The sequence below is a fragment of the Acinonyx jubatus genome, chromosome C1 (assembly GCF_027475565.1).
Source record: "Acinonyx jubatus isolate Ajub_Pintada_27869175 chromosome C1, VMU_Ajub_asm_v1.0, whole genome shotgun sequence".
Taxonomy (NCBI): domain Eukaryota; kingdom Metazoa; phylum Chordata; class Mammalia; order Carnivora; family Felidae; genus Acinonyx; species Acinonyx jubatus.
The window spans coordinates 10,975,644-10,999,662 of NC_069381.1; the positions used below are offsets into that span (position 1 = coordinate 10,975,644).

Sequence of the window (24,019 nt, forward strand, 5' to 3'; positions counted from 1 at the left end):
CTCCCACACGGTAGCTGCTTGGTCAGCCACGAGTGGTGGGACACGGGTGGGGAGCACACATCTCCTGGCAGGAAGGTGTGAGCACTGATGCCGAGGCCTGGGCGAAGACGGGTTGGTTGAAGAACCAGAGAGGTTTAGAATGAAATGGGAATGGGGGCCAGAACCGGTGAATTCAAGCCACCCTGGGAAGGAGCCAGGTTGATGTCTCCCTGCATAGACATAACCCTGAAATTATCCTGAAAGAGGCAGGCCTGCATTATCTTGCTTTCCAGGGCCTGAGCCTGCAGCAATTGTCCAAGTTTGTGAGGAGCAGAACCACTTGGGGTCCTGGTTAGGCGTGGGAATCTGTGACGTCAAGTGGCAGGTGTCTGGGGACCAGACTTTGGAAGCGTTGCAGAGAGGCAAGAAGCCAGGCTCAGATGCTGTCACCAGTTGTCTATTGCTGTGTACGAGCCACAACAAAACTTAGTGGCTTAAAACAGTAATGTATTGGGCTCCTTGGCTGGTCTCCCTGAGACCCTTGATCTCAGGGTCGTGAGTTCAAGCGCCATGTTGGGTGTGGAGCCTACTCAAACCGCCCCCCCCCCCACACACACACGCACACACACACCAGAAAAAACCAGCAGTTTATTACTTCCCAGCATCTACAGGTTGACCTGGAATGTTCTTCGGCTGGTGTCCCCTGGCTTCGCTCATGCAACTGTAGTCAGCCAGCCCTTGGCCCAGCCAGTGGTCCGGGATGGCCTCTTCTCCACGTCCGGGACCTCAGCCAGCACGCCTGGCATTGCTGGGCATCTCTCTGCACATGGTTTAGTATCCGGGGCTCCTTTACAGCACGGCAGCCCCGGGCTTCCCGGAGGGCCAGAACAGAAGCTCTACGGCCTTTTAAGAACTTGCCTGAAGATTGCTCTCCATCTTTTCGGCCACATTCCCTTGGTCAAAGCAAGACACAGGACCAGCCCACATTCGGGGTAGTAGATTCTGCTGCTTGCTGTAGCCGGTCTTCAGTCCATCCCAGTTGTACGCTGGAAATATTATGCAACCAGATTTATAATTTTTTCTATTTATAAGCCATTTACGCCCTGACTTCCCAGAACTCCTTCAAATGAAAGTGCCAATAAACAAATCAGCTGAAGCAACCAAAACAAAACAAAAAGCATTTATTGGCTCATCTTCTTGAAAACTTAAAAGCCTACTAGTTTCAGGCATGGCTAGATGTACGGGAGCTTAAGTAAAATCACCAGAACATTCCCTACTACCGATCCCTCCCTTCTGTTTCCCTCGGAGTTTGGCTTTCTAACGGCACGCTGGCTTCATGTGTTGGAAAAGACCAACTCAGGCAAACAAGCCTCTAAGTTTAAAGCTCGTGATCCAAAAGGAGGCAAGATGCTCTCCCTTGGTAACAGAGGCGCCAAGTCCCTGAAAAAGCCCTGATTGGCCAGCTTGGGTCACGTGCACATGGGAGGCGGGACAGGAAGGAGCAGGGCACATGATTGACGGCCCTACCAAGACCACAGGGAAGGGGGCGTGTTTTCTCAAGGAGGGGGGGGGGGGGGGCTTGTTCCCAAAGAAAGGCAGAGGCCGCAGAGACACCACACCCTGCAGGCTTCTTGGTGCTCCAGAGCCCAGCACAGGGTCTGGCGCGTAGTAGCTGCTCAATAAATGTTTGCTGCATAAACGATAAGCGCCCGGCTGACCTTAATTGGGTGGAACAGACGCGGCTGCCCAGGTGTTTCATGCCACCCCTTGAAACTTTGCCCCAGGCATTTGCAGGGATTCAGAGAAAGGCCCTTGGCAGCAACTGGCAATGTCAGAGAGGCTTCCTCAAGTCAGAAACCCTGTCCTTCCTTGGGCCAGGGAGCTGGCAGGGCGTTAGGCTGACTGGGTAGCTAGCTCCCCAGGAAATGAGCTGGCCTACAAAAAAGCCGTTACCCCTCTTCCGACCAATGGAAAATCGCGGGAAGAGCAGGGACTATTGAAAAGCAGAAATTCTGCAGCTCCATTTGCAAATACACCTGAGGACTTGTTTTCCAGATTTTCTGACGCTGTCTTGATGACTTCTGGTGAGAAGTTTGGGGCTTATTTTCTTTTCCTTTGGGGGAAAAGCCTAACACATTCTTTGGCTGCAGAGTCTTCTCTTTCGGAGACGTGGAGAACTGGGGCAATTACACCTGGGGGTAAAGTCAGCTGGCAGTTGTTTCCCCCCCACCCCCCGACCCCAAGTTTACACGAGCCCACACAGATAAATCACCACTCCTGTCTCCTTTACTTTACAGGCTCGGTTACCTGGAGTACATTTTTCCATGAATAACGCAAAGAGGCAGGATGTACCAGAAGGGAGGAGAGGAGAAAGAAATATTTCCGAACGTATTCAATTTTTTAAGTTAAAAAATAGCCCTCATTATAGGCAGCGTGTGGTCAAATAGAATGTCATTTTCCTAACGACCTTTCCTAGGTCCCCACCGTGCTAGGCTGAATATTGTAAACAAAAATATTAGAACTAAACTCCCTAGCAACAAAAGCTCCCATGTGGGGTGCTGGTTCTCAACACAAAAGTATAATTGTATGAGAAAGGAAATTTTCAGTGCCTGTGAGGTATAAACATCTATTACAGGAGTGTGTATACAGGTGTATCATTTTCACCAAACTCTTGTCTCTGTGAGGTTTTCCACGTTATGAGGATGACTTTGAAAGTCTGCTTTTTCCCTCCCCGCCTGTCCTCACCTTCCCAAAAGAATTACGCCGCGTTTTTCCTACATTTTTTTTTTAATGGGCTCAGCCTTGCACCCGGACCCACACCTAGTAAACTCCCCATCTGGCCTCCACCCAGGATGAAATCATTCTGCTGCTGGGGAAAGAAATCAGCCGTCTCTCGGATTTTGAACTTGAATCCAAATACAAAGACGTCGTGATAGCGAACCTGCAGAACCAAGTGGCCAACCTGAGTCAGAGGCTGTCGGAGAAAACCTCCTCCAGGCAGAAGGAGAGGGGCACCTCACAGAACTTCCAGGTTTTGGATGAAGACATCGATGCCAAACAGAGAGAGATCGAGAGCTTGAAAAGCCAGGTAGGACTCAGTGACAAGTTGGTGAAGGCCTTAGAATCGGGACACAGGGCGACAGCTCCTGGGTAGAGCCGGGGAGCACGAGGGGAGCCACGCGGATAGACACGAAAGGGCCCGTAGCGTGGTGGCTTTGAGTACAAATCCCAGGAATTGGGGGCCCGACGCACACAGCCCAGTAGAACCGTGCTAACTTTGTTAAGCGCCTATAGCGTGCAGGCACCCGGCACAAGTGCCGTAGGTCCGTTGGCTTATTTAAATCGCACCGTCTCTGACATGTACCATTCTACAGAGGAGGAGACTGAGGCCGGCTCAGAGACCACGGGGAGCTTGTTCCGTTTGCCCAGTAAGTTAGGAGCAGCGGGTGTGTGCCGAATGCAGGTCCGCCCCTTCGGAGACTTCACGCTTTCACTGAGCTTCCTGTTTCTACCCAGATCTTTTGCTTCAGTGACTGGCCCTCACATCCACCCAGCCCCAGCCAGAAAGAGCTGTGGGCAGTCAGCTAGAGAGGAGGAGGAGGAGGAGGAGGAATCCCCAGTCTTCCAAACACCGAAGCCTTCGCCCAACCCCGAAGGCACTTGCTGGCTCACTTGCAGGCAATGCCATCAGACAAAAATTCTCCACCTGGAATTTCCGCACTGTCCAGGATAGTCACGTTCTTTTCTCTTGAGACAAGCTAGATTCCCCCCCCCCCCCAGATTTCTTCAAGTACTTTAAAATTGGCCATTGACCTGGTACATAAATTATGTGTCAACAAAGTTGGTTTAAATTAAAAAAAAATTGGCCACTGATGAATTGTGGTCTCAGTGCATAATGTTGCCTAGAACTAGTCATGCCTGGGGCCTCTTTTCTCTGCTTGCCTGTTCACGGCCTTTCCCTCTGTGACCAATTCAAGGTGCGTGGCCTCGATCCTAGAAACGGTGCCCTAGAAAAGGACTGAGGTCGTGCGTGGTGAACCTAGAAGATCCTACCAGGAGACTAGAAGCTCCGTGAGGGCAGAGAGTGGACCCAGTTACCTTCTAGGGCTCTGTTAGGACCCCATCTGTTCATTCATTCACTCATTCCATCAATCATCCACCCGTCCATTCAGTCACATAAGATTTGTTGGGTGACTGCCGTGTGCCCTGCCCTCTTCTGGGCTCTGGGAATTTGGCAGAGAACGAGGCAGGTATGACCTTTGCCTTCCCTTGGTTGTGTTCCCAAGAGGGATCCTAAATAAATACATACATACATAAATACATAAATAAATAAATCTATTTAAATTTATTTAAATGAACAAATGACTCCTCAGACATGTTTTGGGAAAACCAACAAAAGCAGCAGATTCTATAGGATTTCCTACTTGACGGCCGCCTTCACGGGTAGCCAACTCCTGAATGAGCATCTTTTCTTTGCTTAATCTAAACCCAATTTTGCTGTCGGACAGAGTAATTTCCCTTTCAGTTATTCTCCCATTTCAGAGATTTCCTGAGTGCAGGTGGCATGTCTTGCCCAGATCCGTGGACAAGGGGTGAATTAATTCCCATACAATTTTTTCTTTTTTAGTCAAATATATTTGACAGATAACATCACGTAATCCTCTCCTATCTCTGAGTGTGTTCAAAGTGGCTAGTGAGATCTGGAAACAAGTTTCTCACGAAGAAAGCGTCTAGAAAGAATTACACCAACCCATCGTTCTGTTGCCTCCCCGCCCCCCACCCCTTGATCTTTACTGGTAACCGAAAGAGAATATTTTGTAACAAGGCGTATCTGAACTGGAGCCTTCGGTGGGTTTGAACCCGAATCAAGTTCTGTCGGCTCACGTTGTAGTTTCTTAAATGTTCTACCACCTGCAGAACATTCAGCCAGAAGTATAAGCTGCATGGGCAGGTCGGTTTATTGTTCGGATTTCTAGGTGCTCCCTGGTCCCCCCCGAAAGTGGGTGCATCATGACCTGCTCTGAAAGGTCTCCCATCCACTGCTGTATCACTAGAAAGTACTTGCCTCTGCGTGCCCTTGAACGCCTGTGCTCATTAGCAGGCAAATTACTCTCTCGAAGCTATCCTCCTAACACTATTAGCTTTCTTATGACTCACTGCCCATCTTATTACACAGGAGAGCAGACATGAAACTTCTTGGGATGTGTGCCCGTTACAGACAATATGGGTATTCATTTCGGTAGGGAAAGAAACAAAGACGTTTGGAGCCTGGAGTTTTCTCAGAATCTGAACTCCTAAAAACTCTGATGCGTAGTTTGAATTCCATTATATCTTTCGGAAGCAGAAGCACTGGCATCTTTGGGCAGGAGGGCATGTGGTTTCCCCATCCCTTCTGGAAGTTTGTCTCTTTGTGCTGTGCCTCTGGTGTCACGCAGATAAAAGCATGGAAAAACACTCTTAAAAATTATTCCAAGTACCTTTTATGGGAAAGTTACATCCCCCCCACCCTACCGAGAACAGTACGAGGTGAAAGCAATGTTTTCACTCAGAGTTTCAAAAGCACAAACATGCCTTGGGGAGCGTGGGGGACAGTCATCTGTGTCCCCACCACCTTCTAGCGAATGCCCCCTCTCCAGTGTCTCCGATACCCCGGGGGAAAAAGAAAGTGTAACTGCCCCAATTGTCATAGAACCTGAATAACGATGGTTCATGAAATGAGCCAGAAAACTCGTGAAGCCTTGATGCTTGTGTTAATTTTACCAGTCATAATGCCAAGTCTCAGGGACAGAAACCCAGAACGAGGACTATGAGCGCCACCTGGTGGCAAGGCCCCCTGCGCCCTCACTTGCATTACCTGAGTGCGTCCCCCCCCCCCCCCCCACCATCATTTTTTACGCTTCACCTACAGCAGGATAAGCGTGTTAACAGGAATCACGGCACTTCTGCCTAACGGTCACACTGGTGTTGAAGTGAGCCGTGGCAGGGCTTACAAATGCCCGTGAAAATACTGCCAACCTACCTTCCCCCCCGACAGACTTGAGAAGACACAGGTAAAACACACCTGGTGAGGTCAGAGGGTAGTCACGGCTCCTACCCGTATGCCGTGTGCCAGGCGTGATCCGAGCACTTGTCCATGCCCTAACTTATGAAAATCCCTTTAACCATCCTGTGCGGTTGGGACCACCGTCACCCCATGTACAGAGTGAATCAGTGAGACAGAATCCGGTGTCCTCCCTGGATTCGTCAGCCTGTAAGTGCCAGAAACAGAAGTGGAGGGCTCCCGGGTCCACGCTGTGCTCTATGCTGGTTCCTAGAGCCATCCAGCAAGGTGGAAAGAGCTAGAACTGGGCACCTAGACACTAGTTGAATCATAACTCCGCTCCTGCCTAGCCGTGTGATCCTGAGCAGGTGACCTCATCTCTGCGAGACTCTGTCTGCTCAATGGGCGAAAATGGGAGCATTGACGGGAACCTCGGCCTTCTGCAGCGCTGTGACGAGCTGTCGAAGTGTCATCTGTAAAAAGGCTTTGTGAGCTCCGAGCGTCCCACGAGATACGAGCTACTGTTGTTATCTTTTGAGTGAATTACTTTCGTAACCTGCTTCCCTTTCACGAACTTTGCTCTGCCATCCAGTCAGCGCCGGACGATCTGGAACCAGCACTTGGTCTGTTTATGGCTGAGAGTCCAAAGGTGGTCGGGAGGTGTCTGAGGGATCAGGTATCCCCGGTGACAGCTGCTCCTGAGCCACTTTCTGGGCGCAAAGATAAGGTTCATGGTTTCATTCCATAGGACATGGTGATCACTGAAGGAACAGGCCCTCTCCCGTTCGAAGTCAAAAGCATGGCTTTCCCAACACCCCACCAAAGATCAATCCAAATCTGTTGCCCAGCTGTGGAGAAGTACCAGCAGATCCGGCAGACCTGGGCAAGCCCCCTCTGACTGTGTGTCGCCTCCTCCCATAGATCAGTGCCCTGCAGAAAGGCTACAACCAGGTGCTCTGCCAGACCCTGTCTGAGAGGAACTCAGAAATCACGTCCCTGAAGCACGAGGGCGAGAACCTGAGGAAGGACAATGCCATCACCTCAGGTGAGCGCTCTCTGACCTGGGCCTGAGAGCTGATGCCCTCCCCCTCCTTCCCAGGCCACGGCAGACATCGCCAGCTCACCACCGAGCCGCTGCTCCCTGATCTGGGGCATAGCCTCAGACACCTTCTCAGTGGCCTGTGTCAGTGAGTTCGAGTGCACCCTCGAGAGAGGGGTTTTGCCATCCTGTTTCTAGGGCAGGGCCCGGTAATTATTTGAGCCAAGGTTATCTCTTAGCTGTGTCTGCTGAGCGTCGGCCTCAGCCAGCTGGCCTTCGATGCAAGCCCAAACGTGGACAAAGTGGGGTCACCACGTTAGGGCACCCATCATCTCAGCCATTTCACGCCAGTGCACTCAGGCCCCCGTGAAAATATTTTCTAATTGGCCCACAGAGGTGGTTCTGTGCTAAAAGCCTTAGGGTGGGAACCAACACACTGTCCAGGGACGGCTGTTTCTTAGCCTGGATCCCTTCATTCATTCAGCATGTTTATAGAGCACTTAGTAGGTGTCAGGCCCTGTTCTAGGCACTGGGGAGAGAGAGCCCTGAGCACACCCTCCCTGTACGCATCGGGTTCACACTTGGGAGTGAGTGACAGACACTAAAAGTAGGTAAATAAACGAGCCCATTTCAGAGAAAACTGGGCAGGGTGGCAGCCACATGCTTCGGGGGCTGAAGCAAAGGGAGAATAGCTCAGTGGGTAGGCAAGGACGGGTCTTTGAAGAGGCGAAAAGGAAGAGCAGTCAGGAAGCCAGAGGGAACAGTGTTCCTGGTAGGGAGATCACAAGTGCAAAGGGCCTGTGGCCATGTGAGAGGAGCTGAAGGTGAGTGTGGCTGGAGTCCAGGGAACAGGGGAGTGGGGAGGGCAGGGTCAGAGAGGGAGGCAGGGAGGAGGGAATAGATCCTGGGGAGGAGTCTGGGTTTTCTTCTAAGGCTGATGGGAAGCCACTGGGATTTTTAGAGAGAAATCACACGCCTAGAGACCTGGAGAGGATGAAGCCATGAACAGAGGAAGGGAGGGGTGGAGCGAAGCAGGTGACTGGGGAGCAGGCAGTGAGCCTGGGTTGGGCGTATTGCTCTCACAGCACCCGGTACACAGCAGGAGACACGGCCATAGCTGTAAAAGCCAAGCTCGGCGCTGAGCCACGGCGAATCGCCATCTATCTCTATGTGAACTTGTAGGCCGTGCACCGGGGCAGCCTGACCACCGGCTTTTCCTCTATCTCACTCTGCAGTTTACCACCCCTACCTGCACCCCACCCCCCGACTTGCCAAGCCTATTTATACTCTTCCCTGATTGACAACGCCCTCGGATATTTGCTGAGCACTTCCTGCAGGCCGGGTGCTGCTCTGGGCACCAGGAACATGACACGCTGAGCCCTTGTCTCCCTCCCCGACACCAGCCTGTCAGATCTCATCCATGCTTCAGGCCTCTCTTGGATACCACTTTCTCCACTCAGGGACTGGACAGACCCGGGTTGGGGTAACACTGGGGGTGGGCTGGACCCACTCAACGTGTGGTCCCCAGACCAGCCGCATCAGCACGCCCTGGGTCCTCGTGAGGACCACAGAGTTTCAGACCCAGCCCAGGCCTCCTGCACTGGAATCTGCCCTTCGGTGAGACCCAGATGTGTCCTGCCCACATTCAAGTTTGAGAAGCACCGGGCTGGGCTATGCTGAGCCTCGGGGGCTTACAACAGACGGGCTCATGTCTTATTTCCATCTGGGGTCCATCATGGGTTAGCAGGGGCCTGGCCCGTGCTGTAGCCCCTCAGGGACCAGGCTGACACAGGCCATCACAGCGCCTGCTTCCGCAATGAGAGAGGCAAGAAAAACGTACAGGGCAGATGGGATAGCAGGGGCTGGATTGGCTCTCCTGCCTGAAACAACCACAAGAAGAAAAAATGCATCTGAAACGATTATTTCCACGTGACAGTGATCCAGGGGAGAGGGAACAAAGCAGATGATCGCCCCAGCTTACTGCCTGCAGACGGGCTCCAGACCACAGCATGGGAAGGAGAACCCAGGCACAGCCCAGTGGGCCCCCAGGTTGAGGGGACGGCATTGGAGAGGCCCACGCAGCCACAGTTTGCTGGGCAGAGTGCCCGGGAGGAGAGGCTGTGCAAAGAGACCGCGCCCGGTGACCTTTAGAGGGTCCCCCACCCCCCGCCAGTCTTCAGCTGAGTACTGAGAAGCATACACACGCGGACAGGGAAAGAGGACCCAACCGATGCAGAGCGAACAATCTCAAAGCTCACACGGGCCTGGAATGGTTCACTGTCCCAGCATCCGGAACAGAGAGGCTTCCTAATACACACGGTATCTGGTAGAGACTCAAACAGGGGTTGCCTCGCTTTCCTTTCGGGGCTGCGGCCGCAGCCATGAGCGTGCTCAGGCTTCGAAAGAGGCTTGCCTCCCGGGTCCTCCGCTGTGGCACAAAGAAGGTCTGGTTGGATCCCAGTGAGACACATGAAACCGCCAATGCCAGCTCCCACCAGCAGATCCGGAAACTGATCAAAGATGGGCTGATCATCCAGAAGCCTGTGACCGTCTGTTCCGGGGTTCGATGCCGGAAAAACACTTCGGCCCACCAGAAGGGCAGGCATACGCACACTGGTAAGAGAAAAGGTACCGCCAGTGCTCGAATGCCTGAGACGTGACCTGGATGGGGAGGACGAGAATTCTGTGTCGGCTGCTCAGAAGATCCCGTGAATCTAAGGAGATTGCCCGCCACACGTGTCTCACAGCCCGTACCTGAAAGTGAAGGGTAATGTGTTCAGAAACAGGCACACTCTCACGGAGCACATCCAGAAGCTGGAGGGAGGCAAGGCTCGCAAGAAGCTCCTGGCTCACCCCGCGGAGGCCCGCAGATCTAAGACCAGGGAAGCCCGCGAAGGGCGGTGAAGACTGGTTCCGGGCCGAAGAGGAGGAAATCGCCAAGACTCTGTCCAAGGAGGAAGAGGACGAGACCAAGAAAGAAGCCCCTCTCTGTCGTTTGTACGTTGTGGCTTCAGCAACAGCACAGATCAATTATTCAAGAAAACAAACCTTTCTCTGCAACAAAAAGAAAAAAAGAAAAAGAAAACCAAAGCGTGTTGCCTCAGTTGTAAGGCCAAATTACATCCCGGGGAAAGTTCTGGTCCCTCCTCACAAAGCATGAAGCCAAGTCCCAAAGGGACCGACCTGTTTCCGGAGTAACTTCACTGTGTCCTGTGACAGAGCCTATCGTTGAAAGGAAATTCTGGAACATCTTGTTCCTTATTTCACGTACCTTCTTGATTGTTACCTACCGACAAAATTGGGCATAATCGGGAAAGAACCATGTGAGATAATCCAACCCCACAGCACCTCTGCCCTCTTCTTTCCACGTGTCCTCAATACGAGAGCCCAGCAATGTATGAGTTACCTACTGCTACGTAACCGCTTATCCCAAAATGCAGTGGCCGAAACAACAACCACTGTTTAGCGTCTCATCCAGCGTCTGGAGTTCGGGAATCTGGGGGTGACTTGGTTCTCAGGGTCTCCCATGAGGCGCAGTCAAGATGTTGGCCGGGGCAACTGTCCCATCATCATCTAAAGCCCCAACAGGAGCCAGAGGATCTGCTTCCGGAATGGCTCGCCCGTGTGGCTGTTAGTTGGAAGCCTCCACTCCCCACAACGTGGGCCTCTCCCTTGGTGGCTTGAGTGTCCCCACAACATGGCGGTGGGCTTCCTCCGCTAAGTGAGTGATCCAACAGAGAGCAAAGGGGAAGCCGCAAAGTCCTTTATGACCCACCTAGGAAGTCCCATCTTTTCGGTAGTATCATTACTGATTAAACACCTCAGCCCTACCCGTGGTGGGAGGGTGCTGTGCAAGGGCCTGATCTGGGAGGCGGGGATCACTGGGGCCATTTTAGGAGCTGGCTACCACAAAAAATAGGTGCCACCATGTGGCAAACACTGTGAGTTAGCCACTCTCCTATGTTCTCTATATGTTTTTAAAGCCTCATAATCACTCTGTGGGGGAGATACAGTGAAAGGTACTCGTAAGGAAAGTAACAGGTCCAAGAACGCTAAGTGGTAGAAACAGGTTCCAAAGTCAGGCGAGCGCGAATCCCGCCCCTGACAGCCTCCTTCTGCCACAAGCCTTTTGTGGCTCTGGTGAAAAGCTCCTGGTGCTCCCCTGTTCTGGGCCTTTGGTCCCGAGGTATGTTCCCCATGGCGTGTCCTCTCCTGCCAAACCTGAGCCCACAGGGGCCCCGAAAGGCTTTCCGTCTCACGGCGACACTCGCTGACTTCTTGTTCCCACCGAGGTCTTAAACACCGTTCAGCTCACTTCAGTGTTATCCCTGTCCCAGCTCCGGGAGCCTGGACGCATCCTCCTCGGGTGTAGACGAGCACCAAGTGTGGCCGGGGCTTGGAAGGGGCTCGGCCATGGGTTGGCTGAGAGCTGTGGTGACAGTAAGTCTTACTGCCTCTTTGACCTCTGCGGGTCTTTGCTTTTTTCTTTAACAGGGATGGTGTCATCTTTGCAAAAGGAAGTGTCAACAAGGGATGAGCAAATTCAGCAACTCACACAAGAGGTGAACCAACTAAAAAGTGAGAACAAAGAAAAGGAACATCAGCTTGAAGCCCTCAGCTCCAGAGTGAGTGTCAGGTCACCATCACCATAGTGATGCCCCCCAAAAAGCAACCAGCAGAGTCCCATGACTCATCCCCTTTAACCTGGACCCCAGCTTCGAATGCTACTCTCTCCTCTCCCACCACCGCGAGAGGAGGCTGGTGGCCAAGAGCATAGGGAAGGCACAGGGAGTCCGACTGGCGGATGGCCCAAAACACGAAAGGCACACGAGGGGCCAGCTTCTCTGCAAGTTAAGGAGCTTTTTAAACGTAACTTTGACTCTGCAAATGCGTCCTTCAATCCTGACTTTATTTTTTTTTAACGTTTATTTATTTTTGAGACAGAGGGAGACAGAGCATGAATGGGGGAGGGTCAGAGAGGAGGGAGACACAGAATCTGAAACAGGCTCCAGGCTCTGAGCAGTCAGCACAGAGCCTGACGCGGGGCTGGAACTCACAAACCGCGAGATTATGACCTGAGCCGAAGTTGGACACTTAACCGACTGAGCCACCCAGGCACCCCATAATCCTGACTTTAGACTCCTGATCCTGTAGAATAAGGTGTTTATTTGTTTGTTTGTTTGTTTTGAAAGAGAGAGAGAGCATGAGCAGAGGAGGGGCAGAGAGAGGGAGAGAGAGAGAGAGAGAGAGTCCCAAGCAGGCTCCGAACTGTCAGCGCGGAACCCAGTGCGGGGCTTGAGCTCACAACCATGAGACCAGGACCCGAGCGGAAATCGAGAGTCAGACGGTCAACTGACTGAGCCCCCAGGCGCCCCCAGGAAGGTTCCTCGGTATTTGTGTGGTTTGTCTGTTTCCCCGAGTCGAGGAAAAACCGAATAGCTGTCATCTCAGGCGACAGCGCAAAGATTCACAGTGGTCGTCTGATCAGGGTTACGGGGGTGGAGACAGATCTTGGAGTTCCAAAGATAAGGCACAAGGAGTAACATCTGGTGCTTAGCACAACGCTGTTTGGAACTGAGAAAAGGCAGAGCGTCAGCTTTGGGGCCGGACAGACTGGGATCCGATCCCTGAGCTTTCTTCTGTGGTAACGGAACGGGTCTCCATTTCCACATCTGTGAAACGGGGGAAAACAGAGGCATTTTCTGAGAAGTGGGATGCTGATTTCAGTCGTGCTCTTCTGCCTCTGTGCCTGGCCAGCCGCCTGGTGAGCCCTGCACCGTCATTTCTCCCAGGCAGACTGATGCCCTGGACACAGGGGGTCACAGCTTTATGGGGGCGCATGCGGATTGCCAAGGGGAAGAGATACGGGACAACAGCGCCTGTTTGATTATCCAACTTCCTGAAGTACATCTGGATTCTTTTTCTCCCCATTTCCCCTCCTCATCGCCCCCAAGGGTGAGGCTCTCGTGAGCCTCTCAGATACCCGTCTTTCCTTTTCCTCCTTCCCTTTGTCACGCATGTTAATTTTAGGAAAAGAAGTAGATGAGGTTGAAAAGCAAAATTAAAGAGCTAGAAAAGACAGTGCTACCTCTAGAAATCCACATTGATACTTGAATGTATATTAAATTCCGGACTTGTTTCCATCTATTATAAATTAAAAATATATATTTAAAATTTTATACTATACGCAATTTTTTTTTTTTATATTTTAACTACTTAGTGTTTTCCCGTGTTAATAAATAAAAGCTCCTATCATGGGTCCTAAAAGCTACAAAATATCTCACTGGTCCTAAAAGTTACATAATATTTTCCTGGATGTACACAAGGTGATAAAACGATCCAGTTATCAAACATGGGTTGTTTCTTTTTTTTTTTTTTTCCTCCTTTTTTTTTTCCTCTGTTGCTAACAATACTGTGAGGAACACCCTTGAACCTACAGATTTGTTGATTTCTCTGATCATCATCCTTAAGACATACTACTAAAGTGGGAATTTCTGGGTCAAAAGAAGGCACATCTTTAAAAAAATTTTTTTTCAACGTTTATTTATTTTTGGGACACAGAGAGACAGAGCATGAATGGGGGAGGGGCAGAGAGAGAGGGAGACACAGAATCAGAAACAGGCTCCAGGCTCTGAGCCATCAGCCCAGAGCCCGACGCGGGGCTCGAACTCACGGACCGCGAGATTGCGACCTGAGCTGAAGTCGGACGCTTAACCGACTGCACCACCCAGGCGCCCCATATCTTTATGTTCTGAATGCGTGTTGCCAGGCTGCCCTCCAGAAAAGCTGTTTCCTTTACGCTTCCTCGGCCGGGGCAGATGTGTCTCTGAGATGTGACTCACAGAAAGCTCTAAGAGCCTTCCAGGTTCACTTACGAAGCTCTTCTGTGTATTCCTGAAAGCCACTTTTGGCTGGTCACAGAGGAAAACACACCCAATTCCTCCACCCTTAGTACCCAGACTCTGCAAAGCTGGGTCTGCCCTGTGGTGTAGATTGCTGACTCTTAAAAGAAGAATTTAGGGGCACCCAGGTGGCTCAATCGGTTGAGCATCTGACTTCGGCTCGGGTCATGATCTCATGGTTCATGGGTTCAAGCCCCACGTCAGGCTTTGCGCTGACAGTGTGAAGCCTGTTTCAGGTTCTCTGTCTCCCCTCTCTGCCCTTCCTCCACCCCTGCTTGCTCACTCTCTCTCTCCCTCTCAAAAATAAATAAACATTTTTAAAAATTTTTTTAAAAGAAGAATTTGGACGTGTTCTCCCCAGAACTCGTGAGAGGGTGAACTAGGAACTCCATGCATCCATCCGACACAAATGGCCTCGCCTCCCTTGGAATTTGGGGATGTGATTGGATTAAACAACAGGAACTGTTCTTAGGGGCAAATATGGGGACTCTGGACCCACGGCCAACCCCCCGGCCTGTTGACCTTTCTCTGTGTAGTGCTACATGCTGAAAGAAGAACTAAGAAAGGAGGATTCTCAGAAGGAGCACCAGGAAGCCCAAGGGAAAGAGTTAAAACTCTGCAAAATTGTGAGTTGAACCTCCTCCCTCCTAGGTGTCCCCAGAAAGGCTAGACTTTGACCTTCAGGGTTTTGGGGGTGTTGGGGAGGGGTTCCTTGGCCCATTGGATAGCACCAGCTCGGGACTTCAATGATGGGTTCTTAACATCGTCTCCTAATTCTTTGAAATGCTGCCTCCAGCCCCAAGGAAGAGATGGGTGAAAATAGGGAGGCAGGATGCTCTGGGCTTGGGTTCTGGCCACCTCACCATGTTCGCCCTGGAGCCGGGCAGGAGCTGGGCTGGGCTGGGCTGGGCTGGGGACACACTCTGTGGCCCCTGCCCCTGGCTCTGTGATGCCCAAACCTTCCTGTTCCACCGTCTCAGTTTATCATAGGCACGGGCACTGTCATTAACAGGAAATTCTCCCTGAAGTATTTTTACTGGAACATAACAATTTTACACCAATTCATAAAAACAAAGCAAAAAGAAGAGGTATCATTTGGCTTTATAGACGATGACTTTGGAAACAAATAACAACAAAAATACGAGTACTAAAATGAAATCGTTCATTCCGTGTGCCAGCCGAATCCTCTCGCATGTATGTTTCCATTCATTGGGAAATACAGCGCCTTAGACACCGGGAGACGTGCTCTTCTCTGTGTTAGGAACGTTGCTATTTTCTGCCTCAAGGGGGAAAAAAGAAAAATTTCCTTGTCCTGTCCTTCCAGACCGTGTCCATTGTGTCATCCAAGCAGCCCTTGTTTAGATTGATTTCGAAAAGAGTTTCTCAGAGGAGTTTCTGATGAGTTGATGGACATCTTGTACTGTTTAATGCAGGGTCCATGCTGATTTTCAAAAGAAACTAATCATTTTCCTATACCCAATTTCCCATATATCAATTGAAAAAAACATCTACTTTGCCCCGCAGATGTAGAATTTTCCCCCAAGGGAAGCAATTAAGCTCATACCAGATTAGGTTTCTGCCTTAATGAACCCAAGGAAATGAGCCATAGAGATTCAGAAGATTCAGCAACTCTTACTTCCTGTTGTTGAAACTCTTTCAGCAAATCCAAGACATGGAGAAAGAAATGAGGAAGCTCAGGGAGGAGCTGAAGAAGAGTTCTACTGAACAGAACGTGATCTCCAAAACGCTGCGAGAAAAGAGAAAGGTAAGACAAGGACGGGGTGGCCCAGTGACTGCCCTGGGCCCAGGCTCTCTGCACTCATCGTCTCCATGAATCTCACGACGACCCCGTGTGGTCGATACTGGTATTAACCCCACTTCAGGGCTGAGAAACTGAGGCTCGCAGAGGCAAAGGACATTCCCCAAGTTCACACAGGTAAAATATCTGTACGACTCAGAACTTGAACCCAGGTCTGTCTGACTCCAGTGCTCCCACGTGTAACCACTAGTCTAGACTGACTGCCACTCTTGTAAAAATTATCCAGAAGAGAACCGATCCATTAAACCAAGCTTGCCAATGATGTCGTTCAAACTTAAATGGTCTTTGGGTTGTTTCTTGGCCGCGTGTTCTCTCAGTCATTGAAGGGGTATATTTTTTAAAAATCTCACGATTGCAGATTTGTGTGTTCTGCTTTGAGTATCGCCAGCTTTTGCTTTGTGTGTCTTGAGGTTACGTTACCAGGTTCACTTGATCTTAGCCCAAAGGCCGAGAAGCGATACGTTACTGGGTTCGTATAAAGTTAGAATTTTAATACTGCTCGGTGGAAAAAAATCCCTTTGCTTATCATAAAATGTCCCTCTTAACTCTAGTAGTGTTTTCCCCTTAACGTCTGCTTTGTCATTAATCTAAGCTACACTGGCTTTTTTTGGTTAGAATTTTCATAGCGTATCTTGTTCCTACTTTCTCTGTCAGTCTTTAAGTTTTAGACCTATCTCTTCTAAGTAGCATATCGTCCTTATAAAATCCACTTTGACACTCTTTGCCTTTTAGCCCGTTTATATATGATGTGGTTGCTGGTGCACTGGGGTTTCAATCTATGTTCCTGCTCATGGCCACCTGTACGATCTAGGCAATGTTCCCTTTTCTTCCTTTCTTGCCCTTTTTTGAGTTAGTGGTTTCCTGTCGTTCCCTTTTTCTCTCTATGAGCTTGGAAAATCTTTTTTCTTTTACTACTCTTTTAGCAATAGCAAGACCACAGCATTCAGCCTTGACTTCCCAAAATCCAATATTAATTGAGTTTTTCACTCTTTAACTATTCTTAGAAAGGTCAGCCTAACGACTATAATCTGCGTTTTTGACTTAACCAAGATCCAACATTAGCTGATAATTGTGCCCTTCTCCTTGATAAGGCAGTGACTTTAGAACACTAACTTCACTCGCCCCCTCCAGATTTGTATGCTGTTGTTACCATTTCTAAACTATTCCCTACGTTTTAAACCCCAGAAGACCTTTATCAGTATTTCTACATAGTCAGTATTCATACCCGCACATTATGTTTTCTGCTGTCTTTTCTGCATCTCTGATCATCCATCTGGGATCATTGTTCTCCTGTTTGAAGAACATCATCCGTGTTTTCCTTCGGCGTGGCCGTGCTGATGACAAACTCTCCCAGATTTCCACACACACGCACATCTTTGGAAATGAATATTTAACCTTCGTTCTTAAAACACATTTTGACTGACTGTCAACTTAGCAATGGCATTCTTCAGCACCTTACAGATAGCATTAGGCCCATCATCATTTCATTGTCTCTTGGATCATGTTGTTTCTCTTTACAAGTCATTTAGAAGCCTAGGGGCGCCTGGGTGGCTCAGTCAGTTAAGCGTCCGACTTCGGCTCAGGTCATGATCTCAAGGTCCGTGGGTTCGAGCCCCGCGTCGGGCTCTGTGCTGAGCGCTCAGAACCTGGAGCCTGCTTCCGATCCTGGGTCTCCCTCTCTCTCTCTCTGCACCCCCCACTCTCACTTGGTCTCACTCTGTCTCTCAAAAATAAATAAATATAAAACAATTTTTTAAAAAAACAAACCTCAATAAAAAAGATGTGTAACCGCGGGGCCTTTACGTAATCTATCTTCTCTGGCCACTTGTAACTTTTTCTTTTCCCTTGATTTTTAGCAGCTGTATTATGATTTATTTGGGCGTGGGTTCCTTTTTACTTACCTCGCTTGGAGTTCTTGTGGGCTTCTTGAATCCTCGGCTGGGTGTTTTGCATCAGTCCGGCCCTCAGGTGCCATACCACACAGGCGGCGGGGAGCTGCCGGAGGCTTGTGAACAGGGAACTGGCGTGATTGCATTGTGGTTGGTGATACCGATGGACACGATGGCCATAACCCCTCACGTACCAGGCATTGTGCCAAACATTTCGTCCCTCTCAAGCGTTTATCCTGTCCAGTTTACAGAGTTGGGGATCGGGGCTCCCAGTTCCTGGTAAGGTGACTAGCCCACGGCCACGCTGTCAGCGGGTGGCAGAGCCGGGACGGGAGGCCAGGTGTGTCTGGCTCCAGACACAGAGCGTTTCCATCGCCGCAGAAAGTTCTGCCAGACCGATCTGCTCCGTGGCTTGGTCACTCTCACAGCACCATGAAGAATGTGCTGGAAGGAAAGAAACGAGAGGGAGGAGGCCACTTCTCGGGGCCCAGAGGTCCTCAGTGCCTGGAGAGGAGATCCAAGCACGGGCTTGGAGATCGCTGGGCTTGGGAGATCGAGCAGGGAGGCGGCGGAGGACGACCCCGAGCGTTGGGGTGGGGAACGGGGGTGCCATCCACCGGATGGGGAGCGCGGGTGAGGGCAGGGTCCTCTGGGGCTGCACTGGGCTTTCAGAGCATATAACAAAGTCTGCTGAAATAGAAGTCGGAGCGTGTTTAGGTGTGGGGGGATGTACGGGGAGGAAGCGAAGGCCCCGAGAGGCTGGATGGCTTTTCCGAAGTCCCATTGCTTGTTCCGGGCTCTTCTGCTGAACCCCACTGCTCAGAACAAAGCTCTACAGGGCTCTTCTGAGCCTTTCACATCTGTGGCTTCCCTCTTCAGCCCCACCGAGAAACAGCTCGTGAAGTTGTTTCAGTACCGCACCCTCACGTTTATTCAGGGGAGTTTGCTGGCTGGCCCAGTAGTGCCGGGGCCCTGGGCCCGACAGGTGCTTCCAAAATGTTCAAAAACGAGCAGCGCACCCGCAGGGTCCCATAAAAGCCAGCAGAGGGCAGCATCGAGCACCCGAAAGCTCCCCTCGCCTTGACTATGATCCAAGCAAGGGGGGAATAGATGGGCAGGTTTCCCCGCTGCAAACTCCTTCTTTTCAGGCTGTGCTTCTTAAAAGACATTGTTTAGTAAGTCCCTAAAGTTCACCGGTGAGTGCTGAAGGCAGTAATGACAAACAGTTACGATAATAAGCCCGATAAGGCACATGGTGGACGTTCCTGTCCACTTTCACAGGTTGCAACAGCTGGTGCATTTATAGACCCTCAAACAGCACTGGCGCTACTCTAAACATTTTGAATCCCCGTAATAACCCTACGAGGCGTACTAGGATCATCATCCCCATTTGACAGATGAGGACACTGGTCGCGGTGGTCACAGCACTTGCTGGGGACCCAGCAGAGGTTTGGAGCCTGCGATAGGATGCATTTGAGCCCGGGGTGCAGAGCTCGGCCCTTTCCCCTGGAGAGGGGTGGCTCCTGTGAGCCTGCCTCCACCCTGTGTGTGACTGTGACCCCCACCACCTGGGCTGCAGCCGCCCCTGCCCCCCCCGGGACTCCCCCCCCCCCCCACAGGGCCATTAGACCTGCTAGAGGAGTTCCCCTGGAGTGCGTTATCCCATTAGCAGCGAGCACATGCTTTCATCATCATTTCAGGTTGAAGAGAAGCTTCAGGAAGATTCCAGAAGGAAATTGCTCCAGCTGCAAGAAATGGGGAACAGAGAGAATCTCATTAAAGTCAATTTGGAAAGGGCAGTAGGTCAGGTAGGCGAGCTCCAGAGCCCCCTTCAGCGGCCCACCCACGTTCCCCCTGGGTCCTCTGCACCCAAGCAGCTGGTGGGGACGAGTGAGGAGGGCATCGGCCTTGGTTGAATCCTCCCTCTTATCCCAGAGGAGAAACTGTGTGTGGCTCCTGCACCCCCGTGGGCACCCCGAATAGGCTTTTCCTGCTGGGCAGCTGCCCACACGAACATGTCGCCATTGTCTGAGGCCCAGGCAGCCCGTCCCGGCTCCGTGCTGGCCCCAATTACCCCGCCATGCGGTTCCCTCTTGGGAAGAGTTTGAGCCTCTTGATCCCATGGTGTTTCTAATCCTTTCTTCCTCACATTTTTTTTTTTTTTTTGTCCTGACATTTAACATCATTTTTCTTCCTCTGGGCCCCCCGCAGATGTCAGAGTCGGTGTCCTTAAGGAAATAAAGTAACACCCCAGAATGTCAAAGCTCACGCTAGATGAGGAAGTCCCTGGGCAGGGTGGTGAGCAGGCTGACGGGCTGGTCTGGGGATGCCGTTTCTGTAATACTCAGGCCCCAGGTGGCCCAGTGGCCCTTCCTCTTATGCGTGACACAGATGTGAGGGCCAGGAGATGCAGACGAGACTTCACCGAAGGCTAAGGGAGAGCAAACAGGAAGCCAGGATGGGGGCACTGACCCTCCAGAATATGGCCCTCCAAGGGCACCCGACCCTGGACTTCTCAAGGGGTTCTCTCCTGGCAAAGCACGGCTCCAGGCAACCCAAGAACAAGTTGTGCGTGTATGTGTTGGCGCCATCGTTTTTCTGGCAAAGAGGGTTCACCGTGTCGCTCGTTGGATCCTCAGAAGGGTCTGCGAACCACCCAAAAAAGTTAAGAACCACGCCTCCGTCCCACGTGGCCCAGCTCCCAAAGCCCTTCCGAGCCTTAAGTGGGCAGCGTGACCGGGCTTTGTCAGAGGCGCATACAAGTTTAGTAACAATGGTGACTATTGGGCAGATCTTAAAGCCCCTTCAACAAATGTCCCCCTTCTCCAGTGCCATCCCCGCGAGGTGCCACCACTCAGCGAGGGCAGAGAGCCCACCGGTCTGAGCCTTCCTTTGTGCACCTTTTCTGCACTCGGTAGTCCCCAATGCACACCTGGTCCGAAGGCATGATCTTTGTCACTTGCCCAGGCACCAAGGTCCGGGTTGTGGCTCTGGGGAGAAGTCATCCCGGAGGACCCTCAGAGACATTGAGAGCCCTCCGGGTCCAGACTCAAAAGACAGAGCGTGAGCCCTCTCTCTGCCACCTTCCCATCCCACGCCCTTATTTCCATGGCCCTGTTCTCTGTCGGAGACTCTGCCCCTCCCCAGCTCCAGGCCTGAGCCCATCGTTCAGGAGGACCTACCCCTCCACCCCCGAGCTGTGCTCTCTTCCTGGGCTAGTTAGGACCCTCCCCTTGGCTGTGGATCCGGAGGATGGCCTGGAGTGCCTCGAGACCACCACCCTGCCCCCCATCAGCTTTGGGCCGGGTGATTGCCGGCGTGTCCCTAGAAGACTCACCGTTCCACTACTGGGTTCCCAGAACTCCCCAGTACATAGTAAACTTGTGCATATTAGGACCCTTTGACTTTTGTGTTGTGGTTTATTCACTTAGTTTTGAGAGAGTGAGCAGGGAGGGGCAGAGAGAGAGGGAGACAGAGAATCCCAAGCAGGCCCTGCTCTCTCCACGAAGAGCCTAACGCAGGGGCTTGAACCCACGAAGCATGAGATCATGACCTGAGCTGAAACCAAGAGCTGGACGCTTAACCGACTGAGCCACCCAGGCGCCCCGGGACCCTTTGACTTTTAAGTTGATTCGGTGGCACCTACGGTCCCTTCAGGGCTCCGTTTTAGAGGCAGTGACCGTATTTTACCAGCGAACCAAAACCCCGGGCCATGTTGGTACATTCCCGGAGAAAGGCGGGCTGCCTCTGCCCCCTCTTCTCGTGGAACTGGACACCTCGAGCTCGCCATTCTGTGTGCCCCGATCTAATCTCATTGTGCCATTTCGTCAGCTGCGATCTGAAAACGCCCGCGCCAAGGAGGCGCTCGATAAAAGCCGGCTGAACCAAAGCAGAAGACTCGGCGTTTGGCCGACGTCTCTGCATTCAAGCGTTCGGTGAATGGGGACTGAGGGCCTACTCCGTCAGGCAGTGCACCGGGCTCTGGGGACACGAAGACCGTAGGCACAGTCTCCAGGACACGCGTGGTCCAAGGCCCAGAATGGCAGAAGGGAGCACACTGTTCTCTCCCCGGGCACCCGAGCTGATTGCACCATCTCCTCGGGCTGACAGCCTCAATATTTATTTCACAGCCTGGCGCCAGCTCAGCAATTATGGAAGAGCCTCCCGGCCCCAGACTCCCCGCCGGGTAATTGGTAGCAAGTGGCTCCTCCGAGGGCGCGAGCCTGTGCGCTGACCACGCGTGTGGGTTGGGTTAGGCAGGCAGACCCAAACAGTCATCAAAGCCTGCTGTCCGGCTCTCTTCCGCGGGCCCCGCCCCTTCCGGCGAGAGGTGACCGTTTCAGTGACCCGTGGCGACCACTAAAGGCGTGCGGACCCTTCTGACTCCCGGACCCCGGCGCTGGAAGTGCCATGCGCGGGCTTGCCGGCTCCGGGCGGCCCCGCCGACTCTTGTCGCCTTCCCTTTCTGTGCTACAGCTGGAGCATTTCAGAACTCAAATCATCAAGGCCACCTACGGACAGGTGAAGCCGTTCCTGGACAGATCCGTCACCGATCAGCAGGTTTGTCTGGAGTTTTCACTTCCTTCCCTGGGACCTGGGCCCCCAGACACGGGGAGCATATGTTTCTGGTTTTGGTTGATGGCACATATTTTTCACGCTGTTGCTACACCATAAAGATTTGTTTTGATTTTATGGGATTTCCTGGCTTTTAAAGTAAAAGCCAGTTAAACTCCCTTGAAACGTTTCTCTGAAAATCAAATTAAACCACTCAGGCCTATTTCTGGTCACCAGACACACGCATTTACCCTTCGTTAGCACCTTAAAAAAAAGCGGGGGGGGGGGGGGCGGCCTCTCCGTAAACCGTGCCTTCCTTCCGAAGAGAAAAGAGGGCAGTGGGGACGGACTTCTGGCTGTAATGACCGCCTCGTCGTCCTTCCCGACTTTCTTTCCATCCCTCTGTGTCAACACACATAAGAAACCACACCAGGACCTGCTCTACAGCGGCTGCGGACGCTGACCTTCTATTAATGAGCCCACAGCATCAGGCTCCGTGTTATGAATCACCACCACAGTGCAGAAGTATCTAGAACAGACCTGTGACAGCGTTACAGATCCTTGGCTCTTAAAAGTCATCTCTGATTCTGGGAAACACATCCTGGGGACAGAGCCAATGTTCTCCTCCGGAGCCATCCCCAAGGCACACGTCAGGACCTCCCTTCTCACCTGTCGAGCCGGGAGCTTCAACCCAACGCCCCCAGCTCCCTTCCCAGAGCCGCCCTGTGCCGTAAACCTTTCTTTCCTTTTTTCTCACCAGTTAATAGAGAAGATTACCCAGGTCACGGAGGACAGCATCAACCTTCAGCAGAAAAAATGGACCCTGCAGAAGGAGACTCAGCTCCACAGCTCCAAACGGGAGGAAATCACAGAGAACGTTGAGAAGCTGAAGACATCTTTAGACAACTGCCAGGTGGCCCCCCTCTGCTCTTTACAAACGTCTCTTTCACCTCATTCTTTTTTTTTTTAATATTTATTTATTTATTTATTTATTTATTTATTTATTCATTTAGAGAGTGTGTGTGTGTGTGTGTGTGTGTGTGTGTGTGCGCGTGGAGGAGGGACAGAGAGAGAGACACAGAATCCAAAGCAGGCTCCAGGCTCTGAGCTGTCAGCACAGAGCCCGACACGGGGCTCAAACCCACAAGCCGTGAGATCATGACCTGAGCTGAAGTCGGACGCTTAACCGACTTGAGCCACCCAGGCGCCCCTCTTTTCGCCTCATTCTTGTGCTGCTTGTGTGGGAAATTACCCAGCGCTTTTGGAGCAGGTGGGGCAGAAATGCTCTGCTCTTTTTTCTTTTTGTCCTTTTCTCTTGTTGGAGAAACTTGTTTGGGAATAGAAAACAAAGAGCCCCAGGTGAACTTGGTGTGGCCAAGGGAAAGACGCCCGACACACTCCTAGTACTGACTTGGGGTAGTCCCCGACCCCAGCAGGAAAGAAAAAATAGCCCCCTAGTATTTCCAGAGAAACCAAAGAAATGTTCCTACTCTTTATTTGCAGCTTCTTTTTCTGCCCAGCGATGGAAAGCCTGATGGTCTTTGTTGTCTGTCTGTCTGTCTGTCTGTTGCCCCTTTTGCTTTTGACTCCGGTGGAGACTGGGACCAGAAGTCGGCCTGAACCCCCAGGGCTCCCACGCGGGCACAGAGCCCATCGAGCAGACAGCCCTGTCTGCTTCCTCTGGAAATAAGCAGCTGCTATTTGGGGAGTCTGTGCAGACGCGGGCTCGTCAGCACCCTTTCAAATCAGGAAACCCCACTCTCTGGCCAGCCCCTCTGTTCATCTCCACAGGGAGTT

General features: G+C 51.7%; 1 protein-coding gene and 1 pseudogene across 10 annotated transcripts in view; both read left to right on the forward strand.

Moving 5' to 3' along the window:
• FHAD1 (forkhead associated phosphopeptide binding domain 1) overlaps nucleotides 1–24,019 on the forward strand; it is a 117,476-nt gene that overhangs the window by 37,398 nt on the left and 56,059 nt on the right. For 7 of the 10 annotated variants that reach the window (XR_008292229.1, XR_008292235.1, XR_008292232.1 and 4 more), the window contains 8 exons: nucleotides 2,831–3,067; nucleotides 6,941–7,064; nucleotides 11,553–11,683; nucleotides 14,497–14,586; nucleotides 15,621–15,725; nucleotides 19,369–19,476; nucleotides 22,145–22,228; nucleotides 22,983–23,135. Coding sequence is in view for 2 of the 10 variants with exons in the window: in XM_053207393.1 (XP_053063368.1) it covers nucleotides 2,831–3,067; nucleotides 6,941–7,064; nucleotides 11,553–11,683; nucleotides 14,497–14,586; nucleotides 15,621–15,725; nucleotides 19,369–19,476; nucleotides 22,145–22,228; nucleotides 22,983–23,135 (1,032 nt within the window). In the remaining 8 variants the exon portion in view is untranslated. The remainder of the gene's footprint in view (nucleotides 1–2,830; nucleotides 3,068–6,940; nucleotides 7,065–11,552; nucleotides 11,684–14,496; nucleotides 14,587–15,620; nucleotides 15,726–19,368; nucleotides 19,477–22,144; nucleotides 22,229–22,982; nucleotides 23,136–24,019) is intronic. The other 3 variants (XR_008292238.1, XR_008292239.1, XR_008292233.1) reach the window with 2 other exon arrangements.
• LOC113599530 (60S ribosomal protein L19-like) lies at nucleotides 7,955–11,516 on the forward strand (annotated as a pseudogene).